The 23,556-nt window shown below is 38.5% G+C and overlaps 1 protein-coding gene across 2 annotated transcripts in view; it reads right to left on the bottom strand.

The window, feature by feature from the left end:
• The window catches only part of LOC139673180 (cytosolic phospholipase A2 epsilon-like), a 32,676-nt gene extending 14,337 nt beyond the window's left edge, over positions 1 to 18,339 (bottom strand). For both annotated transcript variants that reach the window (XM_071558350.1, XM_071558349.1), the window contains exons 1-7: positions 18,209 to 18,339; positions 17,718 to 17,753; positions 12,297 to 12,369; positions 8,068 to 8,204; positions 7,228 to 7,359; positions 6,593 to 6,633; positions 318 to 360 (exon numbers count right to left, since the gene is read on the bottom strand). In XM_071558350.1, the coding sequence (XP_071414451.1) occupies positions 318 to 360; positions 6,593 to 6,633; positions 7,228 to 7,359; positions 8,068 to 8,204; positions 12,297 to 12,369; positions 17,718 to 17,753; positions 18,209 to 18,235 (489 nt within the window). In that variant the 5' untranslated portion in view covers positions 18,236 to 18,339. The remainder of the gene's footprint in view (positions 1 to 317; positions 361 to 6,592; positions 6,634 to 7,227; positions 7,360 to 8,067; positions 8,205 to 12,296; positions 12,370 to 17,717; positions 17,754 to 18,208) is intronic.
• Between the last annotated feature and the right edge of the window lie 5,217 nt (positions 18,340 to 23,556).

Below are 23,556 nucleotides of genomic sequence, written 5' to 3'. Positions count from 1 at the left end.
AGATAACACAAGGGCAATAGTGATATGGCATTTTTTTTCTAAATTTGAAATTAAAGAGGAACAGCTCATGGGCTGCTTGAACTTGGAGAGACAGTTAAGTAAAGAAGATGAGCCTTATTCAAAATAATGGGCTCATTACGATAGGGGACTATTTTTATGAGCATTGTATCACTTTCTTCATTAACTCCTGATGGTTCTGGGCCTATAGTTTATTGAAGAAAGCAGATGGCTTTGGGACACAGCTCAAAGTTTCCAAAGTTAGAAATATAAACACTTGCTATGCAGACACAGAAAAGATCATAACAACTATATATTACCACTAGTACTCCATTAGTAATGATGCTGTCAGGATAGTCCAGACTGAAAAATAAAACAGAAAATATAATGTCATTTATGTGACAACTCAGACAAATATTTAAGTCTGTGAGTAAATATATTACTCATTTCCCCATAAGCTTTGACATTTCTGACTGTAACATTCACTCAAAATACTTTAAAGCTTAAAATTAGATGATGACCTGAGTTACATTTTCTATCGTCCACTCATGACAGAATATGAAGTTGGATTTCTATGCCTGTGGTCTTTCACATTTGCTTTAACAAACCATGCGATGAATATTGATATTTGACATATAGCGTGAGGACAGCTGGAGGCCATTAAATCCATCTTGATTGTTCTGACTGTTAGTTTTATGCAAGGTTTTGTATTTTAAAAAGGAATAAAACCAACTAGATTTCCACAACTTAAAAAAAAAAATTAGCAAAATAGCAGAAGTAATTGTACTCACCTTTATAAAGTGATCTGCAAAGAGATTCTAGTAGATCACTGTATGTGTGGGTGTGTTTCCACATATGGGGCAGAGGTGAATTCATATATTGCAGCCTCTAATTTTTATATTCTAAAATATTTTTCCCTCAAAAAAATCAGGCAACATCTCATTAAAGGTATCTTATAATTTATCATTTTATTAAATTGCAGATATAAATTCATATAATGTCTCAATTACTCAGATTACTCAAAAGGGAATACGTACATACATAACTTCATAAAGGCAGAGCACTGACTCTTTAAGCTGCTGCAGATAGTACAAGCTGTTTATTCAGACTTCACAAGCTAAGGATTATACACTCTTACATAATTCTATAGTTCATGTATGTCATTTTATCTCAGCTGAAGCCAGACAATACAATTCCTTTAAAATGAGATGAAGGACATTGGTTTTACCCACACAATTAGATTTCAGTATAAACACACATTATAGTAGCTTTGTAAGATTTCCTGTGACAAAGAATTCAGACAAAATTGCAAAGCTTTATAAACAGCATAAAAATTCATTTTCAAATCAGTATTTTCCTTTAAGACAAAAATATGAACTGGCTAAATACACTGCAGAACACCCAGGAGAAACTTTACATTAAAAAACCCACAAACAACAGAACCCAAACAAACTACTCTAGTAAAAAAATGGCTGTACACTTGGAATTTTGTAAGATCTCTTTTTGAAAGCATATTTCAAAAGAGTTCAAAGAACATTGGTGAGTAAAGAACAAGAAATACTCAGTGTTACTACCTGCATGCAGGGAAATGAGTGTACCACTCAAGTTTTGCTTCAGACACAAATTTTTGCACTTAATTATGATTTTGTATTAAAATAGTGGTAACATTACACATGGTGTCACTGTCCTCAAATACTTCCTTATGAAAAGCATGGAAAACAAGAAATAGCTTGATAGATAATAAAAGACGTCAGCCTGCGTAGCCTGATGAAATGAAGGTGGAAAGACAGGTAAAGATACCTCTCCTTGGCAGTAAATGTCCAGTAAAGTGTGGTATTATTTGAAGTACTAGTATCAACGAAGTATAACGTTGGGCTGATAGTTAGGAGGTCCAAGGTCCCTCAAACCTGGTGGAAGAAGCTCCACTGTTATAGCTGGGAATGCTCCTGAGAAGAACCAGGACAACACAGACAATAAGCATCAAGAGCTGAGATGTCTCTATTGGGATGTCACCTCTGCTATCACTGCTGTCAGAAAGCCCAGTTGCTGTTAGTTACTCTCCACACTGCACTTTCCACTTCTATCTCCCAAATTTCAAGATTTCTGCTGATCACAGCATAAGACAGATGCTTTAATTTTATTTTTTTAACCTGGTTATCCATAACACTTGTTTTAAGAAGAGCAAAGGCACTCAGTTTTCTCTGAGGCTTTGGAATTCAAGGCTAGAAACAGAACTGAATTGGGTGCAAAAAGCTGTTACTATTCAGGTTGGCAGGGACCTTTGAATATTTTGCCTATCTTTGGAGCTTTGAATAATGTCCACTTCTTGTGACTAGCTGGTTATTTCTCTATCAACCTGCTATTACAAGTACTCGTTATTCATACTAAGAACCCTTCCCTCTCCTGCATCACAGTTTGTAATTAGTGAATTTTTTTTATTGCATACCTCAGTTTCCGTGTGAGAATTGGGAGCATGTTTTGGCCTGTGGCAGAGAAAGCCAAAAACAGAGGCTCTGGGAGTCCTGCTTCACTAAATGTCTGTTGAAGGGGTGTGTAGGGCTGCCCACGGATCATTTCCCAACACCTGGCTTACATTAAGCAGACTGGAATACATCAAACTTCTGCCTACTCCTTTTTGGATTATGCCTATTTTATAATGAAATGGGAAATATTTTATGGGAAGTTACAGTCACACAGATTCTTATATTGCAGTACTCATTTAGAACAGACTAGCGTGCTCCATTTCACCAGAAAATCTGGAATTTTGATCCCTATCTACAAAATTTGAGCTATTTCATGCCAAATCCAGGTTCACCTCCTTTTAGTAGCTTCCATAATAATGCAGACTACTTTTCTGCGTTTTCTGACAGCTCAAGACAAGCATGTGGGATGGTACTGTTTCAGTAAAGAAAGCTGTATTCACCTCAATTGTTTTTTGGTTGTCATCTTTCTCAACTTCAGACTTTTGCCTTCAGTGGTCCTCCAAATACAAATATGAACAGTTCATTTGGTTCCTGATGGCTGGAGGCAGCCTGAGGATTTCATTGGCAGTGCCCAAACCAAATGGCTAGCATGATTCCCACACATGGAGGGAATTTCTCAAAATAATACAGTAGAACTACAGAAAGAAAAATACTTTTATTTTCTAAAAATCATGCTTTTGCCATATTCCAATAATTAATATTTAACTTTTATACAGCTTTTTGTACACCTATTTACATTTATTTATGTTAATTGGACTTTGTTTTAAACATAGCTTTTCACATTTGAAAAAAAAGGGAGAGGGAGCTGAGTTGAAAGGTTGTGTAAGGGTGGTCCTTCATTCTTCTAAGAGTTGTTTGAGATGCACTTCCTCACCTTGGGACATCTGAAAGGCAGAAAGACGGCAAAAAGAAAATCAGTGGACACAGCAAATACCACGGGGCTGTCAGACCTCTCCTTGGAAACTCAAAGTACCTTTTAGTTCATCAGAAGCCTCTTTGTGGCCCCTCAGTATGAGATGAGGGCTTCAGTAGAAGTCAGAGGGGAGGGGAATGTTGAGCGACCGAAGCCACCTAGTCCAGCGTGACCCTGACCCTGTAGCAACCCGTATAGGCTCATTCTCATGCTGGACCCTACCAGTGAAAACACAGGGGATAAAGCCCACGTTACCATTGATGATCACCAGAAAATAACACAAAAAGCACTAAAGTATGCAAATCAGCAACCTGTGTACAATGACCTTACCTTTTCTGTCGCTGCTGCTCGAGTGCAGCAGCTCTCATGCCAGCTGGGCTTGTGTTATGGGCCCATAAAACACTGGGCGGGCGTTTGCAATCCCTTGGCTCAGTTGCTGGTGAAAAGGCAATTGGAGGAAGGAGCATACCTTCCTCTCTGTGTTGTTAGGATCAAGCATCTGGCTCTCAGTGCCTGCCACTCTGCAGCAGAGATGTGGGGATCTGCTGATACTGCAAGAGTGGCATAAGAGTGAGGCAAAACCAGAGAGGGTATTCATCTTGCAGTTGTGAGAGCCCAGCTACCAAAATGAAGGTTTTCTTCCATTTTAAATAAAACAAAATGGGAATGAATGCAGGAACAAACTTCATACAGCCCATCAACGTATTGTGAGGGAGTTTTTACAAAGTTCTTTTTGGTAAAAGTAACACAAAACACAATCTTTGCAGAGAGGGTATAGGCAAGAAAAATAGGAGCGGCAAAGCCACTATCATAGGTGCAACCCAGGAAACCTTTTGGCCTGGGGTTACACTTCATGAGTGATATTATTCATCTGACATGCTGGAAAGAAAGAACAAGCTAATGTAGTAAATTTTGCAATTAACGAAGTGGAATTAAGCTGGGGAAGAAATTAAAAACTACAGATAAATAGCATCAGGAAAAATTTCTGGTGGGAATAATTATCATTTTCGGAGATAAACTGCCATATTTACCCCCAAATGCATGTTCTCATTGTTCCTATCACAATATAACATTTTTAAAAACTACCCCACATGGCTATTTGTACTTCTTGCTATCAAAGGTCTCCCTCCCTCTGAAATTTTTCTCTGGTTTCTGTCAACACTTCTCTCATCCAGCAATGACAAAAAAAAAAAATTGACAAAACCTGCTGAGTTTGTTCAACACAGGAGAGGTCAGTTTTGTCCATAGCTTTCTAGTGACCCATCTCAGATACTTGGCTTTTTCAGACCTTTTCAGGACTCCTCATTTATCATAGATAATGTGATTCAATCCCTCCAACTTCAAGTAGATAAATCCTTTCATTAATTATTCCTGATATCACACTTTCCTATGCTGAGGGAAAAATAAACCCTCTCAATATTCTACCAAGGTCACAATATTTAATCAATTCAGATGTGCTTAGACCTTTATTACAAACTCAACTGATGGGCAGGACAACATTGGAAGAAAATGCCTTCCAACAGGAAGAATATTTTCTTAGTTCTACTGAGACCTCACACATTTCCTCACTTATAATGCAGCAATTTCTTCCCTGTGTGAGTGGAGTTCTTCAGGCCAAAATCATTACATTGGTCACTCAGCAACCACACTCTGAATGAAAAAAGTAGATCAGATGCCTTCTTGCTGTAGCAGCTGAGCCATGACTGTCACTCGTTTAAAGCTCTTCCTTGAGACTGCAAAGGGTCCTTTTCGTAAGATCCCGACCATCACCTTCCAACCTAATCAGACATCATTTGCAGAATTTATGTTTCTGACTTTATTGAATATGACTCCAGGAAAAGGCAATTTGTTGCAGTCTCCAACAGAAGACTTTGACACAGAGCTGGTGGCACAGATGCTCCAAGGCAAATTCCAGCTTCCAACCCCATATACAAACACACATGTGCACAACATCCAAGGCACACAACCTATCTGAATCTTCTCCATCAATATCAAGAGTATTATTCTATATACCAACTCCATCCTCCAACTTGCAAAAGAAGGAGGGTCCTAGACAAGCTTTTTGGGACATTGGGTTGTCTACCAGGTTGTCTTCCCAGTTCCCACTACTGATGTCATGACACTCCTGAGGGGTGACAGGCACCACTTGTCTTGATGCTGCTGGGCCTTCTGCCAGTTTTGGTGCACAGTAAACAACAAACAATCCATTCTGATGAGTCTCCATGAGTTGTTACAGGAAATTCTGGGACTGCTTTTTTTGCTTGTGAACACTGTGAGATCTTTCCTTCTCCATTCTTAATACTGAACTATTGCCCTCTCACCGCAAGTTCCTATTTCACCTGCTGTCAGGAATAAAAACATTACTCAAAATGTCCACAGCATATCATCCTGCCAGACCTGCTGTAGTGCTCCAAAAGCCTTGAGAAGGTCCCAGAAATTTCATCCTCTCTCTAAGGCTGTTTGAACAACACTTTCAGTACACTAACATGGATTGAACTGGTAACGGAAATCCTTTCAAGTAACTTCCTCAGAGTCATGAAGCATATTTTGGAGACAGACTAGAATACCCATGATCCTGTAACAGACTCCCTCTGCAATTAGTGATGGGTTCCCACTTTTCTCCACAGCATGAATTACCTGAAACATTCATCTTCCAAACAGTCAAACTTCACCAAAACTTTCAAGCCTACTGAGTGAAGCTACAGCTGCTTCTCCATCTTTCCTGGTTCCTCAATTCTCAGACTCCCACAGGGATCTTTGGTCATTAATTTATGCAGAATATTTAGTTCCCTTCTCTACCACAGCTCCCCATGTGTAGCAATATGAATTGAATAGATCAGTTTACAGAAGTGCGTTTCAGAATGCTGTGAATTTGAAAAACCAGGACATTTAGGCTTGACACTCCTTATTTTAGGGGTCAAAACTTCCTGAATATTGTCATTGTCCTCCTACTTGCTTGTGTATTGATGCAATGACAAAAAAGAAAATAGAAGTCAAAAAGAGCAAAAATGACATTTCAGATATTTGAAATCTATAAATATGTATTCTGAAATCCTATTTTACTGGACTTGAATGAAAACATCTAGATACTGCCTCCAGAGACTCTAGGTTTAAGAAGCACTGTCACATATGAACCAGTTTTTCAGGCTATTTTTTCACTAAATGCAACACTTTATTTAGAAGTTAGGACTCTACTCACGTGTTCTGCAATGTGAACTCCACTTCCAACTCCTCTCGTGCCTACAGAGAGGGGGAAAAAGAGAGACTCCTTATTTTTCTTCACAGTTTTCCTTATACTAGTCACATAAAATTTTTAGAATATGTATTTAGAATAGCACTTAGGAAAATTCACAGAATGTAGTGTCAACTGCAGGTATTGAATTTTAAGATACTGAAAAAGCAGTTGCTAAATCTAGTTTCTTGAAATCTAAATGCTATATGGGCATGCAGATATAGGAATTTCTATTCTGCTAAAACAACGATTTTTCAGATCTAACTCCCAACACAAAAAAGAGTCAGCTGCTTAAATGTTCTTACAGCCTAAATAGGCTCAAAATTCAGAACTTATACCAAGCGCCAACAAACATGCCACACATATTCAGAATTCATACTCTGAATAACTAGTTCCAACTCTTGTCATCCTTGATTTTTAGCATAGAGATTTGTTCTTAACAAAAAACTAACATGGAGCACTCATAAGGGACTATAAGTCTTCCTTATAGTAACAACAAAATACTGTATATGTAGATGTTTCCTATAATAAAACACTGTAAAAAGATATATTTAGATAAAAGAATTTACTTTACTTTTGCTCTCACCTACTTCTGTGCTCACCTGTGGATTCAGCTGAAACTTCACTCGAACAGTACGTCCTACAGTGAGTTTATCTATGTCAAAGAGAACTGTGCAGAGTTCATCATCCCTGGTGACTGTGTCTTCATCACAGAGCTTTAGCTCCAGCACATTCTGCACAAAGAGGTTAAAAATATCATGGAGTTCCTACAATATCTAAGGGCTCCATAAAGCAGGAAAATCTAAAAACTAGGTTTTCTTCCATTGCCCCTCCACTTTTAGGGGAAGAAGGAAAAAGGAGAAGAGAAACAGAAAATGGGAAGAGATTTGACACTATTAGACTTCACACTAGTGATAACTCTACACACACAAAGAAGCAGGCTTGTTTCACTTCCCCAGGCAGACAAGCTAAGCAGGTCAAGCAGAATATTCATGTTTTTGTGATAAATAACTTCATTAAATATTTCTACATTTCCTTTATGGCCTTTAGGGTTAAGTGTACAAAACAGACAAATGTACATAAAGGTTTAAAGGATTTCTTTTCCAACATATCTAGAACTAACTGATTTTACTATTATTTTTACATGATCTTTATCTGGGATTTCACTTGTATATGTCAAGACTGGGAAGAGGATAGTAAGGCCATATTCTACAGGGCATTTAATTCCTTCTTACTCCTTCAGTATAGTAGACGTTTTAAGTACCAAATAGCTGCAATAGAACAACCCCAAGGAAGATGTAAGCAACAGTAATTTTTTCTGAGGAATCTTAGCATCTTCAGCACTTGGAAACTAGCTATATATGTATTAGTTTATTGTGCTTTTGTGTAATCTACTGACTCTCTGCAGACACCAAATGACAAGATCCGTTTATGTTCATTACCTTGACGCGGCGGTCGATCTTATAGCAGAAAGCTTCATTCCAAACAGGGTTTTTGCTGTTCCTGATGGTTCTGGTCCGAACCTTCTCAGCTGAGGCAGTAGGCAGCCATAGTGTCACGTAACAGTCTGAAAGGGTGACTGTACAGGGAGATGAGCAGAGTCGAAAAGCATTCAGAGAAAGAGTTACTGCACAGTGCACAATTAACCCTAACAAGACAAAGCACAGTTGGGGTATTCTTCCTAAAATATACAGGGTAGGAGTAAGTAAAACACAATGAAGCACTTACAGGATAACAGAGATATCCTCACTCATTTGCCATGTCCATTTCCACCTTTTTCAGTTTTAGTCAGATTTTTTTTAAAAATATAACTTTATATTTGAAATAGTGCTGCACTCCACACACAGTACATGCTTACCTATCAACAGTGCATTTAGCTTTATATTCATGACTTTCCAAATATCTTGACAGGCAACACACCTTACAACCTTTAATTTGGGCTGTAGAAAGACTTGTTTTCTATAATTTCTTACCCAGATTTGGGAAGAATCTCATTAGAGAATGAAAAATTTCATTGACTAAATTAAAGCCTTTATTAAAGTTCTGGCTTAAATGAAGAAAAATAGATATTTTTTGCCAAAAATTTAAGTTTTCTCCTATCAAAGCTGAAGAGTTTGATTTGCATACCATAAATCAGAATGTGCCAATTCTACATCCATTCATATATTTGACCAAGTTTTCAAAAGTTAGTTATTTCTCAGCAAGTCTTTTGAAAAAAAAAATCTGTTTCATCACTGCAATTAAATTAATATTTGTTCAATTCCTTTCCACTATTTTATCTGCAGACTGGAAAGATTCTGCCATCACTCTTGTCTGGGGAAGGAAGCCATGAGCACCACCAAAGACAACAGCTTCTCCTATATTCTAAGTCCTTAGGTTTGGAAGGAGAACTCCAGGGAGTGAGGCTTGCAGAAGAATGACACAGGCACTGGTGGCCTTTCTCTCATACCTATAATGCAATCTCCCTATTTCACATTAACAATGCTCAACCAGTCACCTGGTTCTTACAGCAACCAGGTGAGTCAGTAGAGGCCAAATTATTCAACCCATAGTCAATCCCTGCATTGTGTTTGAAATGTGTAACACTGTTATTACATCTTATTCAGAACGGTTGCTTTATGTATTTCCTCTTTATCTTTCAGTAACAAGTACAGATTTAGGTTTTTCTACCAGCCAAGCTGTGTCTTTATTGTGCAGTTAACTACGCTATCACTATTACCAAAATCTTGATAACAACTGTGGGAAGGAAAGGGTTTCCAGAAAGTGGCCTTAGTCACGCCTGATCAGAAGAGTGTGACTGATCAGATGTTCAGCAGAGGCACAAGTGTAGGCAGATGAAGACGTAAATATTTAATGGTGAATTAAAGCTACAGTTTCCATTTTCAAAGGGCTTGAGACACACTGACGAATTACTTCAGAGTAGTAATTAAAAGGATTATGCAAATAAGTACATTGAGAAAACCTGAATTTCTTGGAAGTGTTCAAGATCAGGTTGGATGGGGCTTTGAGCAACCTGGTCTAGTGGAAGTTGTCCCTGCCCATGGGAGGGGATTTAGAATTAGATGATCTTTAAGGTCCTTTCCAACCAAAACCATTCTATGATTTGTCCAAGATCCCATAATGCAGTCAGTGTCAGGGCCTAGATTTTCAGGCCCATACACAAGTCTATTAAAATCATCTTTTTCTGGAGTAGCAGGACGGAGGAATACTTTTAAAATATATTATTTTTCACGGATGAAGTAAACAAGAGCATAAAAATAAATTAACATAGGGAACACCAAGATTTAACCAGACAAAAGAGAAAACTAAAGTGGAGGAAATAAATGCTAAGTCAGAATTGTAACAAGCAGCATACTGTTACCATTAAAAAACATGTAGAAAAGGGACATTTCCCCATAGTTGAAAATAGTAAGGTTTCAAAGAAAACTAGCTGAAATGTTTGCTTTTTTAATGCCTCAGAAAAGGTAAAGATTGCCTTAAACATCCTTCCCACTGCAGACAAGAAAATGGACAGGCTTTTCACAATAACACGAGTTTCTTCAGGCAACAAATTTTCTGTTGATAAAATACTCTTGCTGAAATATCTTACAAATCTCTCTGCCAGATACACATTAAACAAATTCTTGGGTGCCCAAGTTCTGAATTTGGGGCATATCAAGAATGAAAGGACATGATATTTTTCTGTTCTTGAGACCAGAATACAAAGTACTAAAGCACTACAGCAGGGCAGATCTGCCAACAGGTTTAATGAAAAAAACCCACATGATTCACCGTGGTAACAAGTGACTGCAAGCAAGTTGTTCCTGAGAGGGACAGCCACGAGGGACTGAAGCATAAGCAGGTGACCTACTGGAGTACACAAATGCACAAGCAATTGTGCGTGCGTTTTTGTAGGTGCAGTGGCAGTGCTGGCCTCGTCAGATCCCATATTTGTTGGTGCAAAACACTATTTAGGCATTTGAACACCTGGATTTTGTTAAATAAAAAGTTATGCATACAACCATAAGCTCACAGAGCATGTGCTTCTGTACATAAAAATAGGTCTTTAATCTCTAAGAAACCCAGAGCTTTGCATGTTATAACATGCTCTCATCTTGTCTAATGAACCAAAGGGAAAATATAAATAAGTAGAGTAGCATTACACTGTAGAAGACACATGAGGAAGTAATCCAGTATACCACAAGTACGTGCAGCAGAGATTTGTTTCCTGATGGTAACCAGTTATTGAAAAATACTGGGTTTAGGCACAACTTCCATGTCATCTAACCGTATCCCTCCTCCCAGAAACCACCCAATCCAACCTCTAATAAATTTACTCTCCTTTCATGACCCATCACACAAGTTAAAATCTCAAAATATAAAGTAGGTTAACTAAAATTTACAGCTCGTTTTCTTAGAAACTATGATGTGTTGCATGAAATTCTGAGAGTACCAAAACTGATTCTGAGCCACGGTCAATGAGCTTTCAGTGAACATATGGTGGATTTTTTCTTTCTGTATTACAGATTTTGGTTTTATTCTTGTGCTCTTTAGGTTTTGAGTTTTCTTGTTCTCTTTGTCTTTATTTCAGGTTTTTCTTTCATGTCTTTCGAACCTCTTTAAACAGATGTTTCAACATTCACATTTCTTTATGTAAGTGATTCAGTAATATAATTTTATTTGGAAAATCATCTGAGCAAGTCTCAGTGCACCTAGAAGAGTGAGTTATTGAAAACCCACATCTGCGAAATGAAAATTGTGTTGAAGATCTTCAATGATTTGGAAAATTCAGAATTAAGCCAGTCCCTCTCCTGGGTGAGTCAGTGTCAGAACTGGACAGCAAACAAGCTACTCTTTCCATCATTTTCAAGTGTCATTTTCTCGCTGAGTTGTTTGTTTTTGTTGTTGTTTTTTTTTTTTTAATTTGCTGCCACGGACTCTGGATCAACAAGCTGAAGCCCAACAGTCTGCAGAGCAGAGACAGTGAATTGCTATAGAGGCTTTCCTCAGCTGGATGTCACCAGAATCTCTAGACTTCCGTACTGAAGAGATTTCATCTGTCCTGGGCTCTTCTCACTATTAACTCTTGCTCTTTGATCTAGCTGAGATGTTTTTCTCTTATAGTTTCTATTCTAGATACCCTTTTCTCACTTCCCCTCACTCCCTCTCACAGTCGTGCTCTCTTCAATTTTTTTTAAACTTCTCCATTCTCTAGATTAAATGAATTCCCAGGCACACTTGATTTTATCATCAGTTCTTGCATATTTATAAGTTCTGCAGAAGCAATACTTCTGTTATTTTCATAGGCTTTCTGCATTAACAGTTCTCTCCTTTCTTCTGTCCAGAAATTCTGTAGGAGATACTCAGGTTTCTTACTTTAAAACACAAGAATTTTCATTGTTTACTGAGCAGGCCTGTGATCAGCACCTAAGTGTGATGTCAGAAGGGTAGGAATTCCATCTCAAACAGTGATGTATGAAAAAAAAAGACATAAAAATGCCTCACCTTGCTCGAGTCAGTCTCTTTAAACTGAAGAACAGAAAGCAACACTGCAGTATCAATATAAAAATAATTCTTGCAAACTTGGAGCAATACATCTTTTTACTCCTACACAATTTGAGAACAATACCATTGTCCAAATATTTTCTTTAAAGAGTTATGAGAAACATCCAGCTATAGTAGAAGTACTCACGAAAGTCTGCTTTCCGGACATTCCTCACTCTTAGTATTTTCACAGTGAGCAAGTTGAAAGGAGATACTGGTGCCTACACCAAAATCCAGAAAGAGAAAAAAGAAAAAAAAGACGACATTATTATTATAGTCCATAGTTACAGACTACCATAACACTGAAGTCCGAAGGACGTAGATAAAACAAGGTTTCTAAGGATGAGCCAATGCAATTTCACAAAGCAATTGTAACAGCTGGAAAACTGTAAAAATTTTTGGCACAGAATTCTCTTCAGGTTTAAAATAGAAGCGACAGATTTCAAAATCATATATGATTTAAAAATATGTGCCAAGAGTTTGATTTGATAACAATCACTTCTTTCCAACATCACTCCATTATTACCACAATAAACACCCCTACAGTACATACAGGGGTGCCCCACCTCTTACACAGCACTGCCTACATTGGGGCAGACTGTCTCTGGGACACCAAACACTGTCACAGCAGCTGTGCAAGTAGAGCTAAGTGACTACCATGCACCAGCACAAGCTCTCACACATAGCCTAAAATGCCAGAAACACAGGTGAGTAAAGAGATACTTCTCACGAAGACTCTGACCCACCTCTTATCTTAAGCCCTGATCCCCTAGTAGAAAGCTACAAAATCATCCCAGAGATGATCTTTGTGCTTAACTCACAACTCCACTAGATATAAGACCCCTTGGGCTCAAACATATGGCATCTATAACAACATATAACTTCCACGGCTCATACTAATGTGTCTTCATATATCTCAGGCTATAGATTAACTCTTTTCCCATTTCACCTTGAAGATAACAGCTTTCTCTCTCCTATACTAACATCTCCTCTATTTCATATATACCCTCTTTCCTTTTAAAGCCAATGTATGTACAGATATCATTTCTCTCAACACTTGCTTAAATTGGTATTTAGCTTTGCATTTACTGATTCTGTTGTAGAACAGAAATAAGCTTTATTGTACTCAAAAACTTATCTATCTGTACCAGTTGGTAAGAACCAGTACTGACCCTGCCCATAAACTCTCTCACTCTTGCATTCATAGAAATATTCATACACTAGTAAAGTTAATACAGTGTCTTAACACAAACTCACTGGTTTTGTCATTTGATGCAGGCATCAGGAGTGCCTGTATTAATCACAAGCAGCAAAAGTAAAAATTATGTTAACTAATAAAATTCACCCTGCTATTATCTCCTTCTTAAAACCTATATGTCTTGCCGAACGATTTGTCTTTTCAGAAACATCACAAGGTTTATCCCGAAGCATTTCATAATGATTTGACAATATGTCAAGCAACCATGACATGACACTGGACACCAATACAATGTAATGAAGCAGGGCCTTGTCCTCACCAATGAAAACCTCAGCATCTCTGAAAAGGCAGCAGAGATGAAGAATGGCCTCCAAGAAATGGCCTGGGTAATCCCTAGCATATCTTCTTGCACTTCCCTTTGGATTGACAAGAGGCACAAAGATGCAGAGTTGAAGGGCAGTGAGACAGGAGCAGAAAGTTCAGAGCAGTCACTGATAGGGGCACCTTTATTCTACATTATCTGACCTGACCAAATTCTAACACAGGGCACAGTTTTATGACGTACAGTTTGCAAGCCCTTGAATAGTCAGCTGAGGAACATTTCAACTGTCTCAAAAAATACATCACACCATTATGTGCTCCATTAGCCTAAATGAGGCCACAAAGAATAACTTGGGTAGACACACCTTGAAAGAAAAAAGTCAGTTATTTTGGGAAAAAGATTACACTTTTCCATCAAAAGCAACCAAAAGACATCATGCCCAGACTATACAGTTGAAACGACAACTACTTTTCTGTCTGCATTAAATAGGACAGGGTAGAGCACAGAAGCATTCCTGGGCACAGGGACTAACAGCCAAGGCTTGTTTACCCCTGCCAAATCTATTGATGGTTGTCACATTTATGCTCAGTCCCTGCTTTTCCACCCAATAAATTGTAAATGTTTTTGTCCTCAGAAGTGGTTTTTCAGTAGAAGAGGCAGAGCATGTCTCTTATTCAGAAGGGGTAAGGCTTGAATCTCTTGACTCTGGAAGAATGGATTTGAGCAGAAGTTCACCATCCCAGGGAACTGCTATTAATGGCTAGGCTTCACACCATTTTAAAGGAATAATCTTTGCTCAGCTTTTTGAAAACAAGCATCTAGAGCTTTATTTTGTGAATCTCAAGTGGACAGTGGTATCTACCTACAGCCAAGTGGCACACAGCTGGGAAGTATGAAAGGTGTTTCTGTTCTCAGCAGTCTCTGTTACCTGGATATACCTATTTATGAAGTTGCCTGCTCAGCTGTTACAATTTCCATTCTGGTGTATCTTGCCCTCTAAACTTTAGGAAGCAATCCTCAGTGTTTCACTTGGCACTGTGGAGTTTGTTCCCATACTAGAATCTTGGAAGTCAGACCTTACACCTCCTGTTTTTTAGGTGCTTGAATGCTTCGTCGTATCTAGCAATCAGAGATTTGCTCAAAGTCACACAGGAAAGCTAGAAGGATGTATCTTGAACTGGATAATCTGCTAATAATTAGCAAGGGCTTCAGTATCTTTCCCTTTAATGTGATGATGTCCATATCTCAGGCTGGGTAAGCTCTGAGGCCAGAAGTCTCCCAGGTCAGTTATTACATACACCTCAACTTTCAGCTTCTATATTTATTTCATCTGTGACATGATTCTTACCCCATAAACCGGAAACACAAGCCAGGCATTTTAATAATCACTTTTGAAACTACTTAAATATATGAGGTTGCAAATGCGAGCCTTGGTCACACTATCCTACGTCAGATAAAAACTCAATTAAGTGCTGTGGCACATTTGTGCAATCCTTGCATATCTAGTCTCAGAGAAGTCAATAGGAGTTTTCACATATGTGAGTGCTCATCCATATGAATGAGTTACATAACTGGGCTCTATCACTGCTCTATTTCAGTAAAATTCCAAGCTTAAAAGTTTTTCATGGATTTTTTTCTCCAGAGGAGACTAGAGTGAAACTCATACAACATTTCCGAGTTACATCAAGAGAAGAGGTAGTTATTAAAGTGTACATCTATTTGGAGCAGAGCACTCTTCCCTTAACTTTCTCATCAAAAAGAATAGAAATCTCATCACTGCTTTAAAAACTCTGAAGACCAACAAGGAAATCACTCACGTTGTCAGAAAAAGTGGCAGGGCTTTAAAACACAGGTCACTGCCTCTCTTCTGACCTGGGTCAGGTATGTGACACCTTTTAACTTCAAAGAGTTTTGGAGCCTCAAAGACAGGCAGGATTTCATTACATTACTATGGCTAGCACTCATGCAAGGTCAAGTGCATAAGAAATACTTTTGCTTGTACTGCATATTTTGTATTTTTTTCAGCCATTTTAAAATATCCCATATCTGGGATTTATTAGGTCAGTAGAAGTTGCTGAAGTTGTTAAAGAATAAAAACAAATGGAGCAACAGTGACTCAATGCCTGCTTCTTTCCAAGAGCTATGCAAAACTTCTGCATCTTCAGACTACAATTTTTATGTGTTTTTTTTTTCCTTCTCTTCCTGTTTGCAGCTTCAGTGCTGGAATTGTGTGTTAGAATAAATCCAGATCTTAGAAGAGAAATCAAGTCAAGCATTTCCAGTTTGATGTGTTTTGTTCTCAAGACCACAGTAGCCTTTATTAATTTGATATGGCATAGTAATTTGGGTGATCTAAAAAGTGTTAATTTTTTGACTGTCAGCATAAGGGCACAACCAAAGTTTTCTCACCAAATATTTTATGTATTCCCTTTAATTTATACAATCACTCAAATTGAAATCACATATATCCCACGATTTGCCCTGAATGCTGACTTTGAAAATGAAAACTCGTTTCCCTACCTGAGCCAAGGAGTAACACAAACCAAGTCAAGTCTGCTAGGCTTATATGTTTATAACAAATACCAATTTCCATGGCAAAGGGACTGGGGGGTGGGGGCAGGAAGAAAAAAAAAGAAAAAAGTTCGGATTGTTGCTGATTTTTACCTCAGAGCCTCAGAGATTCAGGGCAGTAAGAAAGGCCTCTGGGTCCTACTCTAAATTGTATGTACCATATTCAGGTCAGTTCTGCCAGACTAAATACCCTAAAGATAAGAGGCACAATCAAAAGCCACAGAACTGTATAGGTCTCACACCCACTAACAATGTAAAAAGCACTAAGGCTAAAAAAATCCTCTAAGCAGAGGCTAGCTTTACAGGACTAAAAGCAACAATTTTTATGATTCTAGCATATTTCTTAGGACTGTGAGACTATACACAGATGCCTATCTATCATTTTAAAAGCTAGTTTTTGAAGAAACTCTGCAAAGTTTTTGCTTTATTGCACCATTTCATTTTGAAGAGAGAAGGCTCTCAGGCACAATCAGGCATCAGATAGTATTAAAAACAGCAAACCTTCACAAGGCACACTAAATTCACCACTATTAAAGAGAATTTCTGTTTCACTCCGAATCCCCCACGTGGAATCAAAGCCCAAAACAAACCAGGCTCAGAAACCTCCAGGTCACTGAAGCAGGGGCAAGAGTCTATCTTTCCAGCTACAGATCCCCGGAGAGTTGCCACTGATACTGGCAGCTCCAAATCTACTGTAAGTGTCAGAAAACAGGCCCATCCTGTTGCCACTGCCATTGTTTCCCTTTGCTGGCTCATAGCAGTTTATCTATTTTCCTTTATGCTAATACCTGTTAACATAAATGTCTGCTAATTACCCAGGGAGTTTTCCTTTGCCTGGGCAAAAATTCATCCTCAATTCAGCCTTTTCAAAACACCGTTTGCTCTTTTTTCACTTTCAGAGAAGTTTGGGCACTGCTTCTACTCTTGCTAGGCTGATGAGATCAGGCTTGTCAGGAGTCTGAACACAACACATTTATTCTGCAGTTCCACCTGTTCTGATGCTGTTTTTAAACACCACGTTGTACAGAAAATAGCAAGCTCTACAATGATCATTACACTGCAAAGAAAGACTACAAGGAATACCAGAGCACTAAAAACAACTGAGAGCCCCATTTGAAAGGTCTTCCTATGAAGGAATAAAGTATAAGAAAACGTGGTGTTTCAGCCAAAGAAATCAAAACACACAAACAAGGGAGGAATTAAAAAAATTAATCTAGGTGAAGTACAAATCAGGCCAGATAAAGTGCAACACCAACATCTTAAGCATCAGACACCAACAGAGGCCAGACTATATAGAGCTTACAGAAAGCCAAGGCAATATTTCATCTACAAAGCTGAAGCTGCAGCTCAGCTTTTCAGTGCTCACTAAAAATTGCAGCAGTTTTGCCCTGAGCCATTGAATTCCTAACATTTTTTTCTGGTGATCTACATTCAGCACTGGACAGCTTTTAATGAAGGGCCAGCTAATTGCTACCTACCGTTCTCACCGCTGGTGCTGACGTGCCCGTAAAAGTCTAGGAAAAATAACACAAGGCAAAGTTAAGACAACTGAACTATATGTTAAATGCTTACCCTAGACTGACATTTCAAAATATCTCACATTCAAAGCCATAATTAGAGCTATGCTCATTAACAACACTCATCAGCTGCTTTACCAACCACCACCATACCATCACAACTCTCTTCCAGCTTCTTATTTCCTTGCCATGAAGCTTTTTATGTTTTAGGGAAGCACAATAAGCAGAACTGTTAGCCCTATACATAACTTCAAAGTGTCGGTATGCCGTCAGGTTCTGCAAAAGGCCACGCAAGGAGAGCCATCTTTGCAACAACATCTGAGGAACAGCAAACTCGATTTGCCTGGATCGCCCACACAATTTAAACCACTTGTTCTCCTCTGTGATCAGCTTCACTGGAATATCGGAAAATTTTACCTACTTTATGCTTGCTATCAGCTTCTTTTACTTACCTCATTTGAACTTAAATTTGATCCCATTGCAGCTTCAGTTGCATGTAAGTCCAATATTAAAAGTTACTGAGTTGTACGGCTGGCAGGAACTCCTCATGCAGGTTAGGGCTGGAGGAATAGGCATTTTATGATGAGGCTCTCCAGCCCCACCCCTTCATTATTTCCAGTCATTAGGTAGTCCCCTCCCTGCTTCCTGCAGCCTATTAGAACACCTCAACTGAGTCAGCAGAATGTAGAGCGGTTTCTTTTCTACCCACGGTGATGTTTGGGGAGGACACTGAAACCCCTTTCTACTCAGGGATTGAGTTCTTGAAATACTACTGCTAATGAAAAGTTTTGAATTTATGCAACAGCTCTAACCTTGAAGCAAAGTGCTTCTGACTAATTAAATCACAGCTCCCAAAGGATCTCTACACTGCCACCACCATACTGCAGGGTAGTAGAGAGAGAAATGTCAACAGCTGCTTTCCAAATCATAAACTCAAATACTTGTTGCAATTTTCCCACAACAGCACAGTTCAAGTAGGTAAGTCTTGCAGTTTAGCAGGGTAGGTGACTCCATTGTGATGCCACAACTAAGCAACTGCAGGACCCACACTCTCCTAAAGCTACTTTGGGCATCTCTGTTCTAAACTTGGCAACCTTAACACATGCTCAGTATTCTTTGCCTGGATAATTATTGTATATGAAGGGAAAAAAAGTTAATCCATGTCCAGAAATCTCTCAGTTTGATTTGAAATCAAACAAGATGGAAGGGAGAAGCTATAAGCAGCAGATGAAACTTGGGGGTGGAAGGGTGAGGCAGGAAAGAGGGTTGTGCTCTCCTGTGTGGGCCAAGGCAGCACAGCAGTTCACCCATCCTTGGAGCTTACTTCAAAGGGATCTGTGTGTGCTGGCTCTCACAGTGAGCCCAGCAGGCATGCTGTGGGAAACACCAGGGCATGAAACCCTCCCTGACTGCTCTTCACCCCTATGCAGTGACTCACTGCCTGTAAAGCACTGTATTAGAGTAGCCATAAAGTAACATACATGTGCAGGCTGTCAGAGTTTGGAGTGTGTAAGACCAGACTCTGGCTCTGCCACACTCTTCCCCCCTGCTTGACAATAGGAGACAGCTAGTACTCACTCTTGCATCATGAGATCAACATGATTGTTTTTAGATCAATCTTATTTATAATGATTAATAATTCAATTCATGCAGGTAAAGAAAGTAACCTTGCAAACTGCAATGGATGTCACCTAAATGAAAAGGCCTATGCCATGGAGACTAGTAGCAAAATAATTCTGCACAGAGGAAGAAATGAGCTGTTGTCCAAGAACACCACTAAGCAAAATCTTTTTTACATACAAGTCGCTTCTTTCTACATTGACTTCTGTGTGATAGACATGTGGTGACTGTTCAGAGGATCTTATTCAAAATATGCAGTGGTACCATCTGATGGTTTCCATCTAAAACATTTAGTAGGTACCTGCTTGCTCCACAGTCACATGTTACAGAGACTTCTCAGAATCAAAGGAAAATACCCCATAAATATGAATCTGCAGCATCTGAAATGCTCCCTTGAAAGAATAACCAAAAGATACTTCCAATGAACATGTGAATCTCTACTCCAAAGACAAAATGTCTCCCTTGACTTCGGTCTTGATTACTTTATATCTGTGTTAATACTTATCAAATTCAGGCGGAGCAGTTGCAGCTGAAAACCACTTAACTTGTGCTCTCTCAAAACTAGTTTTTCCAGCTTTTGAAAGAGGAATGCTTCCCTAGAAACATTGCACTATTAAAATTTAAAATATAAATCTGTTTTCATTTAAAATGTCTGTAAAACTTCCCCCATCAAAGGAAAGAGGATAGGCTATCCAGATCAACTTCCCCAAACTGTCCCAGGCAGATACATGTACTTATACACAGTTGTACCATTCCAGCTGTTTCACTGCCAATACAAGATGCCCTGATATTTTATTCTCTTACTCACGCTGTTTTAGGATACATAAATGAGACAACAACCTCACAATTTAGGAAATTATTCCAGAGTCAGCACATCTTGCCCACTGAATGGTTTCCTGATGTTCAGATTACGTTTTCCTTTTCTCAAAATAATGTCATCATCGTCATATCCAAGACATGTTCCTAAATAATTCTCCCTCTTCTGCTCATGACCACTATCAAGTTTTGTCGTTGATATTGTCTCCCTTAACTCCTACTTATCCCATTCACACAAGAAGCCTTTTGAATATAGTTCCTTTAAAAGCTTTGGGCCTGTCAAGAATTATGATCTCAACAGGTTTTCAGTCATGCAGTAAATTCATGATAGAACTAAGCACTGAATGCTCATAACACCTATGACAGCAAGTCCTTCTAATCACTGAGAAAATCTGATGGTTTATTCACTGGTGTCTACTATATATTCTGCTTTTAAAAAAACCATGAATTTGCAGTTTGTCCCAATGGAGTTTTAGAGGCAGAAATGTGTCCCCAGGATTAAACTTTCAAAAAGATTACTACTTCAAGGTCTTGTATCGATTGAGGTCTTCTACATTTTTCTTTAGTTCTTCCACAATTCAAGGAGAATTACAAGGCAATCATCAAACATGATTTAAGTAAATTCATGGCTGAAATTACTCAAAGTCTAAAGAGACATAGATTTGCTCTTTTTAGCAATCATATTTCCAGAGCAATACTTATTACTTACACTCTTACTTTGCTTTTTAAAGACTCAAGAGACTGTTTAACTGATGAGGTAACATTGAGCAGTCTCTTTAAGGCTCTGAATAATAACAAGGAAAGTAAATAGGAAGATACAGTTTTCCTCTGATCTTCATACAGTTTGCAGTGCCACATACATGTACATGATTTTGATTTTGTGTCTTAATTAAGGCAAAATGGAGCAAATATAAATATCCTGATGATCTGAGGCAGTCAGAATTCACCCAGACTAGCCTGCTACAAGCACTAGTTCCCCCAACATGACATTCAGATAATTGTATCTCTAACTGCAATAGGTTGCAGGTAGGAATAACAGCTGCTTTCAATATCCCACAATTACCATAGTATCATTTTTTCGCCTTTTGATAGTGCAGGACTACAGAAATGTATGACTAATGGGGGATTTCATATTATTGCAAGAGAACAGTACCCTTGGGATGGTAGGAGTGGTGACAATTTAAACACCTTAAGCATAACAAGACAGGTAAATATCCAAAAAGCATGCTAGAGGTGTCACATTAGAAGAAAAGTATTACTCAGAATTAACACATACAGCCAATTACCAAATAAAGTAAAATAACAAAAGTAGTGTGGGATCTGTAGCTGGGGATTTTTTGCATCTCAGTTTGTTTGCCTTCTTTTTTTGAATGCTTCCTCAAGCTACAAAATCTACAGAGATCTCATCCTGCTAATCCAAAAAGAGCAAGCGGTCCCAGTCAAATTGCAGTCCCATAAAGAGTCTAAGAACAGCAATCTACATAGACAAGATTTACTATGGTTGAAAAGTGTCAATTTCTTTCCTCATGGTGTCAGATTTCAGACTCTGGAAAAGTCAGATTTGGCTAGGCAATTTTTGGTCTGCCACTAATTTAAAGCAACTCTCTGGAAATACACTAAAAACAACAACAACAAACTTTTAAAAAACCCAACACCAAAAATTAAACAAAGCCAAAGCCAAAACCAAAACTAAACAAACAAAAGTCCCCTCCGTCCCCCCCCCCCCAAAAAAAAATCCCATGAAATTAAAACAAACAAAACCCCACCACCAAACACATGCATTTATAAATTATATATATATATATATATATATATATATATATATATATATATATATATATATATACATATAACTCTCACATTAATGCGCTGGCATTTTATTTTCATTTTTCTATATACCACACTGTCAAAACACCTGTTCTTTAAGACTCTACAATATTTGAGATATTTGGCATCACAGGTCAAAAAAAATTATTAGATGCAGAAAAGGACTTCCTGTAAAAGTATTCAGGGAGAAGGTGGGACAGATTAGAAGAAAAAAGTCAGAAAAAGCCCTTATCATCCATTTGTAAGCAGAAGAGAGCTGCTGAATCTGAATTTAAATTCACAAGAATGAAAGGTGCAAAATCAGTGATTGAAGAGAGAGATCACACTAGCTGATCGGGTGAGGAGATTATATTTTTGTTTAAGACACTATTCTGATTATGACATATACAATGGAGGACTTCTGGATTCAAAAGACTATTGAGAAACTTGATTAAAACAATTCCACATGCCTTTGATATGTTTTGGACTGATAAAATCTTGCTCCTCCTACTCACTCAGGTGACACAATTGGGCTGCTTTGGCATCCAAAGATCATCACTAAAATGTTAGCCCATCTCTTACCAATATGTGCAACCCTGTCTTCAGACTTGTTGCAACAGAACTTCAAATCCAAACCCTGCCTCAAAAAACAGTAGCTCACAACATTGATCTCTGCCTCTCCTTGCACTGTGGAGACCTGAGCTTCCAGCAGCACCTCTCTTTACCTCGCTCAGAGATTGCCTGACTTTTCCAGGTTCATTCAACATTTCAAGTGCTGTTCAAGCAGCTGTTTCACTGCCCTACCCTCATCAGACCACAGTTGTGAGGAACACCAGCACCAGCATGTGGCAGTTAATTACCCCAGTAATTAGTTTGTCATAAACATGACAAGGCACATAGTCCAGTACCTTTATAGGGGAATCTAGAGCCAATTTCAGTCGGAACCAATTCTCAGAATATCAGGAAGTCACCTCATGTTACCAGCTACAGTCAGCCTGAGAGACATTTGAGCCTTAATAGAAACAACAAAGATTCACAGTTAATTGCCTCCAGGATCATGCCATTACATTTAGCAGAGCTTGTGTGACAGGTCACAAACAGGTGTTTTCAAAAAAAAAAAAAAGAAATTGTTGCTGACCTACCTGGATCTTAAATAGAACAATTACATCAATGCTGACTCACTTTGAAAAATCCAGATGATACATTACTAAGTCTCAGCTGCTTCTTTAAAAAACACCACTGATAATACTGAATCTCTCTCCTTTGTTCTTTTTGATTAATAGCTGGCAAGCTACTCGAAAAAAGATCTCTTCCCCTGTCCTTTTCTGCTGCCTTTCACCATCACATCACAGGCAAGATTCTGAGGTATTGCTGCAAGTGTGAACAATATGAGCAAGTTCTAACAGAATGTAAAAAGAAGCCTTTCCTTCCCCAAACAAGAAACCAAATGAGTCCATTTTGGAGGAAACTCATAAGCCACCAAGGTAAGACTACTGAGCTTGGGTGTCCCAAGGAAAGTATTAGCCTCATGCAGTGTTAGATCTTTGGAGCCAGGTCT

This window comes from Pithys albifrons, chromosome 6 (assembly GCF_047495875.1).
Source record: "Pithys albifrons albifrons isolate INPA30051 chromosome 6, PitAlb_v1, whole genome shotgun sequence".
NCBI classification, from domain to species: domain Eukaryota; kingdom Metazoa; phylum Chordata; class Aves; order Passeriformes; family Thamnophilidae; genus Pithys; species Pithys albifrons.
This window is presented reverse-complemented; position numbering and strand designations above follow the sequence as displayed.